Source organism: Magnolia sinica, chromosome 2 (assembly GCF_029962835.1).
Source record: "Magnolia sinica isolate HGM2019 chromosome 2, MsV1, whole genome shotgun sequence".
Lineage (NCBI taxonomy): Eukaryota > Viridiplantae > Streptophyta > Magnoliopsida > Magnoliales > Magnoliaceae > Magnolia > Magnolia sinica.
The window spans coordinates 33811372-33818602 of NC_080574.1; the positions used below are offsets into that span (position 1 = coordinate 33811372).

Here is a 7231-nt window from a genome sequence, read left to right on the forward strand (position 1 = left end):
AACGGGGGGGGTGTTGTGTGTAGCTTGTTAGTACACACCCATGTCAGTACACACACTCCATGTTAGCCACCCTTGCTAGGGATTGATACCAAGACCTCAAGTGTTGAAACGAGGTATCTCCACTCAGTCTGCTAGTTGAGCAATGGATCTGGGTGTAAGAAGCAAGAGTACTTAACCAACTAGATATGCAACAATTGGTTGCTTCTCTTTTTATTATATAATAGTTATATAAAGATAACTAATTTAAATGGAGTTTATTAGAATTTCAGGTATCCAACTCGTGTATAAATGTCAGTGTTGTTGCATCCCAGATGTTCCCTATGTGGAGTCACTACAGCTGCATCTTTAATGTTAGGGACCAAATAGGGAACTTTACCCAATGAAGAGTTATCATATAGTCCAGGCTTGGTAGCAGAAGCTCCAAATATAAATTGATCAAAAATCTCATGCCCTACTTAATTATGTAGGAAATTTGGCTATGTAGGAATGCCAGTAGATGCAAAGGTTCCATTTGTAGCCCCACTTAGGTGATTAGGAAAGTTAATCGCCAGATAAAGGAAATTTCAACCAGAGTGTCAGAGTTGTCTACATCCTTCCTCGAAAGTGTAGGCCTTGAAGCAATTTGAATACTGGGAAGAGCTGAAGGTAGAATAACAACCCAAATCATGTATTGAAGGAAGCCGAAGGAGGGCTATTTCAAGCTAAATGTTTATGGTTACTCAAGAGGAAATCCTGGTGAGAGCAGAGGTGACAAATTATGCAGAGATCACAATGGGAATATTAGTCTCCTTCCATCACTTATATGGGAGCTCGATGAAAATGGTCACAAAGACTCAAACTCTCATTGATGGCATAAAGTTGTACTCCACCTTTAAGATAAACAATATTATTTTTTAAATAGACTCAAAAGTCTTGACCGATATCCTCTCAAAGCCTTCCTCTTGCCCCATGCAATCTAGTACCTAATCAGTAAGTTGGAGCCTAAACTTGATAAACTTAATCATAAAATATCTCATGTCTTTAGAAGCAAACTATCATGTTGACAGTTTAGCCCGCATTGATAGTTCTAGTAAAATGGATTCCCTATATACTTGTAGATCTAACCTTCCTCGCAAGAGGAAATGGCCTCTATCCATCGAATCTACTAGGCATTGGAAGCATTAATTTTTTGTAATCATCAAACTTAGAGGTTGTTGCCAATTCTATCGGTTATCCCCATGGTAGCCTATTTAATTGGCCTGCTTGCCTGGCTACTTGATGTAGTGTACATAAGTGGTTGCAATGTGGTTGTTGTGGTATGTAAATGTACCTTTCAGATTGTTGTCTAATGTATGTGTCTGCTTTTCATATCTCTCAACAGTTCGGCATTGATTCTAGTTGTAACCTATCAGTATTGTTATCACATTATATTGAGGCTGCTAAGTATCTATAATGCCCTAAATTTCAGGGACAAGTATCTATTTGATCTCCGATATTCTGAGTATTACTTTTAATGTGGAAGCTTAGTTTTTGGCACAATTAACAGATATCCAACAGAAAAGTAGAGAAATAAATCAAAACGTGTCATTAATTCGGAGTTTAATAGTGCAAAAATAATAACATGTCCAAATCAAACCATATAGTCATCCAAATATAAATGTAAGAGTCCACTTAGCTGGGGACTCATAGCATACCAATAAAATAATTTATTATTTAATGTTCTATCTAACTACTCAAAATCTCATAAAATAGAGAACTCACGGGACTACTCATGTCCCTCTTGCAGTTGGAAGTAGGGTACTTCCTCCACTAAATCTTTGTATGCCTCCTCCAGTATAACCTTCTTTATGACACATGCATCGCAGACATCTAGGTTGGTGTTTTAGAACACTATCCTGAGAGGGAGTGGATGATCAACTCAATGTCACCATTCTTCCAAATTTCTCAAACTATCAATGCAATCAAGCACAGGCAATGAGAACATAACATAGCAATCAAGTCCCTAAAGTAGTTAAATTAAATGCATGAATGTTATGCTATACGATAACATGTCATGTGAATAAAATAAAGGTTGTTCAAGCAATACTCTGATCTTTAACAGTCAACCAGGTACTCGATAATCTCCATGCAAAGATATGAGGGTCGTTCGAACAGTACTCTGGTTTTTAACAATCAACCAAGTACCCGATAACATTCATATGTCATGTATGCATGTTTTAGCCAATCCTTTATTATTACAAGTTAAAAAAGCATATTGGGGATATTAGAGTATTACAATATCAAGAGTCAACTAAGCAAGATCACGTGGCTCATTGCCAGTGTTCCCTAATTCAAATATGGATTCATCACCCGATATTAATTGTGAATCAACCATTATAAAGGTACGGCATAATGCCCAATAGTATGTAAATCAATAAGGTAAGGGTCGTTAACTAATATCAACTTAGTAAGCTTGTCACCTCCATTATTGCTCACTTGTCGCTTGGGAGGCTCGTTACCTAATGTAGGGTGATAGCTCAGACATAATATCATATACCATAGCTTAGTCATATACCCCATTATGCAACCGCGCAACAACACACAATTGTGCGATTTAGGCAGTCCACACATGCAAAGGCCTATAAATACCCCCATCCCCTTCTCATTTGGATCATCAAAAAAGTTTGAGAAGTGATCGAGAGCTCAAAGGTTCCAAAATCACAATGTTCAGGTATCTCGCGGGAAGCAGCCCAGGAGAAGAAGATACAAGCTTGCAGGAGCCTGCCCTGTTGCGCGCCCATACAACAAGGGCTCCAACAACCTGTATGTTATGTGGTATGGTAATTCTTCCGCGATTCATTCTCATATGCATATATTCTTCATATATTGGCACAAAACAATAAGTCTCGAACCCGTGCAACTCTTTTGTCATTGCGACAGACGCTTCGCAAGCCTAAATGTTGCGAAAATCGCCATTGAACTGATTTCCTTTATTTCATTGTATTGATTAGAATGTACTTGGGTTTGTAATCAAAGGAAATATGAGAGATGTAATACGAATCTAGAATTAATAAAATGATTGATGATGATTCTTATTTCATTCTCCCTTGTTATTATTGAATATAAATATTTCAATTCGAGATATTTTATTTATTGACAAAACAGTGAAACTACGGCTTTATTCTACTCCATGCTTCATGTAGTGTTTTGTTCCACACATTCCTTGTGGAGGAACGGTTCATCAAATAAACCGCACAATCAACTACTTTTGTCCAAAATTCTTTAGGTATCATTTTGCTTTTCAACGTGCTTCAGGCAATGTTAAGAATTGTTTTATTCTTTCTTTCAACCATCTCATTTTGTTAAGGCGTGTATCAGGCTGTTAAAGGATAATGAATCCCATGTTTCTTCACAATATGCTTTAAATTCTTTTGATGGGAATTTGCCTCCTCAATCGAATCTCATGGCTTTAATATGTAATCCAATTTTTTTTCAACAAAAGTCTTAAATTTCTTAAAAGCACCAAAAACTTCAGACTTTTCTTTTATAAAATAAATCCAAGTTTTTTGACAAAATCATCAACAAAAATGAAAAAATAGTTGTTATTACCAAGTGAGTAATGAGTGATTGGCTCACACACGTTCATATGAATGAGTTAAAGTAGATTTGTAGCTCGTGTTGACGCCTCTTTTAGTAAGCTTCTTTTCTTCTTTTAAAATATTTGCCAAGAAGGCAACCTTCATAAAGTTGATCCGAATGATCAACCAATGGCAATCCCTTCATCAACTTTGGCTTGGATAATAATTTTAGTTCTCTTAAATTTAAATGTCCAAATCTTAAGTGCCAAATTTCTCATGTCACCGATTTTCTCTTTCTTTTTTAAAATTTTTTTTTAATACTTAAGACGTTGAACAAGTTAATTGAGGATTCGAGAATGTCTTTACGCATAGATCTTGCACCAAGGAGAGAGAGAGAGAGAGAGAGAGAGAGAGATGTATAATATCGGATAAAAGTAAAAGAGTCGTACAATATTTCACACTTGGAAAAGATAATGAAAGAATGGATGAAATGAACAATTGAAGATGGTCTAATACAATAAAACCTCGACATTGACGAAACTAAAATTCTACTTAAAATGAACTTAATAACATATGCACACTTTTTTTTTTTTTTATTGAATGCATACTTAGTAACGATGGACTTAAAATGAATATTCAGACCCAAATCAGTTGACGACACTGCACACCCTCCTTATCTGCCCAGCCGTGCCAGTCAGAGGACTGATATCACCCATCTTCACCATTGCTGCTGCAAAATCCGCATTGAAAGTGGCTCTGTTGTTGCTATACTCCTTAACAATACCGTCCGTCGATCCTCCACTGAAGAGAACCTGGTCCGACTGTAACAGACCCTTCCTTTGGATCAGGTTCTTGAAGTAGTTGTTGTCGAATGAGTTGGGTGTAACCAAATCAAGTGGGGCCAAGTTTTCATTCCCGCCGACGGAAGGACAACCACGTCTGCGAGTGCTTGCAAAGCCAGCATCGATATTGGATCCATTGTAGACTCGATCTCGGAAGGCCGCACATTTTGCTTGACCGATTGTATGCGCGCCTGCCATTTTTCATATATGTCAATATATGGTTGAAGTAAGGAGAGAATGGAAGAAGAGGTTACATGATTGTTGAGTTTGTAGTTAAAAACCTGAGAGTGCAACCATGTCTCTTGCATTTAGGCCCTTGTTACTGAAGGATTCTAGGAGGGTTTCTAGGCTGTCTGTGAACCTTGGAAGGTCACTTGCTGCTTGGGATTGGCTTGCAGTTGTGGAGTCTCTTCTTCCAAGCTTCACCGTCCATGTTGGGCCACCCACCTGAATTTTTCAAAAACAAACAGCCATCAATATATGTATCGTCCCTCAAAATAGCATTGCAATGTGTTTGAGGTGGTGAGCTTGGACCCACGGTCTAGTTAGCCCATTTGGGTTAAAAAGAAATACTGGCTTGTGCTTGATATTGGACTTCCATGATAGGATTTTTTTTGGGCCAGTCAGTCTGAGAATAGGTTGAATTTCCATTACAAAGAAACTAGAATATGTAATTATCAAATAATGAAAAGTAGCAAGTAAATTTCATTTGTTAGATGTAATCCGCTCACATATACAGAAGAATCCCGTGCCGCAACAGCAAGGATATCCGCGCATGATACAACTCCTGGGCATACATTTTCCACTTGAGATTTTACATTGGCGATGACTTCAAATCCTCTTGCAGAGCGGAAATTCTGAGGCGCGTTCTGCTCGCTTGCAAATGAAGGAGAGTCATCGAGTAAGACTGATGCATCACATCCCTGTAATTCCATGACCGTGTCAATCCAAAAGAGTATAAAAACATAATAAGAAGAACACCTCGGAAGAAAAAATTACACAAGCACACCTGAACAAAGCAATCGTGGAAAAGGAGGCGAACAAGGGACGCCGCCATTCTACGCTCTCGTGCGATTGCCGACCTTACAGCAGTCCGAATCGTAGTGAGGGCTGTTGGGCAGGTGTTTTCATAGAATGTAGGTGATAGCTGGGCTTGGCATGGGATGGTCGATAACAAGAAGAACATGGTAGCGAGAACACATATAAAGGGAATGCGAAAATTGCTTGTTGGGCTCACAGCGGGTAACCCCATTTCTCTGGTTAGTCTGTAGAAAGGTCTGTAAGTAATGGTAACAGAAGAAGTGAGGGGTGGAGAAAGGAGATGGAATGTTGCCTGAAAATGCGTTAATGAGGTAGGTGAATAGGAAGAAGAAAGGAATGAAAGGTGAAGATATGTGCATGGTAGTATATATAGAGGAGGAATAGGAGAGAGATGAATTCACGGTGCAATGCACACCATTGGATTGGTGGGGTTGTCTGATTCAAATCTCAGCCGACGCGTGATGATATTCAACCATGCAATGAATGATGAGCTGCGGCTGTCCTGACTGTTTCTTCGTTGTTGCATGGAAGCTAAGGATGCGAATAATCCACACTTTCTTTTTCTTTAAAAATAAAAAATAAAAATAAAATAAATAAAGAAAGGAAAAAAATAAAAATAAAATCCGACATCCAATCCGTCCAACATTTGCTCCCCTTGTTCAAAAATAAAATAAACACACACTTTCTTCTTGAAACCCAACATTCAAACCTGTTCAAAACTTAAGTGGGCCATGTATTAGGGAACAGTTGGGATGGGATATCAACCATTAAAAACCTTCCAGATTCTATGAAGGGCCCATTGTGCTCTATATGTTCCATCTAATCCATTCAGAAGCTGCATCCAATCAAGATTAATATACACCTAAAAATTCAGGATATCCCAACACCTAAGTTGGTCACGACACTTGATTTTAGAGGTTTTAGGTATGATTTATTGGTTTGGCCCCGCGAGTTTTGGCTCGATCTCGGTCTTAGAGACTAAGGAGGGAACGGACACAATGGACGGATTGGATCATGTCACTAAAACATCATATTGGGCTGAACAGGTCGTTTTGTACATAAGAACTTCAATGTATCGTGCTTTCTTTCCCGCTAGTATGTTGTATAAAATCCTATCCGTGAAAACGGAACATATCATAATGATATCCAGGGACTTGAAATGTACCATTAATCATCCAGACCACACCATTGAAATTAATGGACGGCTAATGTTCCAGTTAAGCATACATCTGCGGCCCACCTAAGGAGAGGATTGCACCTAACTTTTGCTCCAGGTGCTTGGTATGGCGGCCCACCATTTTCACAGCTTAGATGTTCCACCAAGCTATCTTTCAACGCTGCACCAGAACATTTCTAGTCAAATTGCGTAGCTTGTAAGATAATTAAATGGCCAATATATCCTTAAAACGACTTTTATGGGGCCCCAAAAGAGGGAGACGGACAGGAATCTTATACAACTGTTTTACGTTTCACACACCGGGTAAAATACACTAGCTCTTTGGGGCCACCTGTCGTATACGTGAAATACACTCCGTCCTTTAAGTAGATAGCCCTTATATTGACCGTATATTCAAAAGAAAATACCAATAAAAGAATACTCATATGGGCCACACCAATGTTGCTAATGTAAAACCGCACCTAAAACTTGAAGTTCCCATGCTATTGAAAATCTTCTTTTCAACGTAAGTTTCATGCATGGATGATTCTGATCAAGAAAATCAAAGCCGTCCATAAGATGTGTCACCTTAGAAGACACCTAAGGCCCAAAAATCAGACTGATCCACAACAATGGGCCATATTAGATTGGGCTTC

The 7231-nt window shown here is 38.6% G+C and overlaps 1 protein-coding gene across 1 annotated transcript; it reads right to left on the reverse strand.

The window, feature by feature from the left end:
* Nucleotides 1–4183: 4183 nt before the first annotated feature.
* On the reverse strand, nt 4184–5734 carry LOC131228319 (lignin-forming anionic peroxidase-like). The gene is made up of 4 exons (XM_058224166.1): nt 5388–5734; nt 5110–5301; nt 4660–4825; nt 4184–4569 (listed from the first exon to the last, which is right to left on the reverse strand). Exons 1-4 carry the CDS (start codon nt 5628–5630, stop codon nt 4184–4186), a joined length of 987 nt encoding a protein of 328 aa, XP_058080149.1. The 5' UTR covers nt 5631–5734.
* Between the last annotated feature and the right edge of the window lie 1497 nt (nt 5735–7231).

Bases quoted from the DNA above. Each gene is read 5' to 3' on its own strand.
- LOC131228319 (XM_058224166.1), bottom strand. From the start codon at position 5,630: ATGGGGTTACCCGCTGTGAGCCCAACAAGCAATTTTCGCATTCCCTTT. The intron at 5,302-5,387 runs GTGTGCTTGTGT...ATGGAATTACAG, and splicing joins TCCACGATTGCTTTGTTCAG to GGATGTGATGCATCAGTCTT. The intron at 4,570-4,659 runs GTTTTTAACTAC...GAAAAATGGCAG, and splicing joins AGACATGGTTGCACTCTCAG to GCGCGCATACAATCGGTCAA.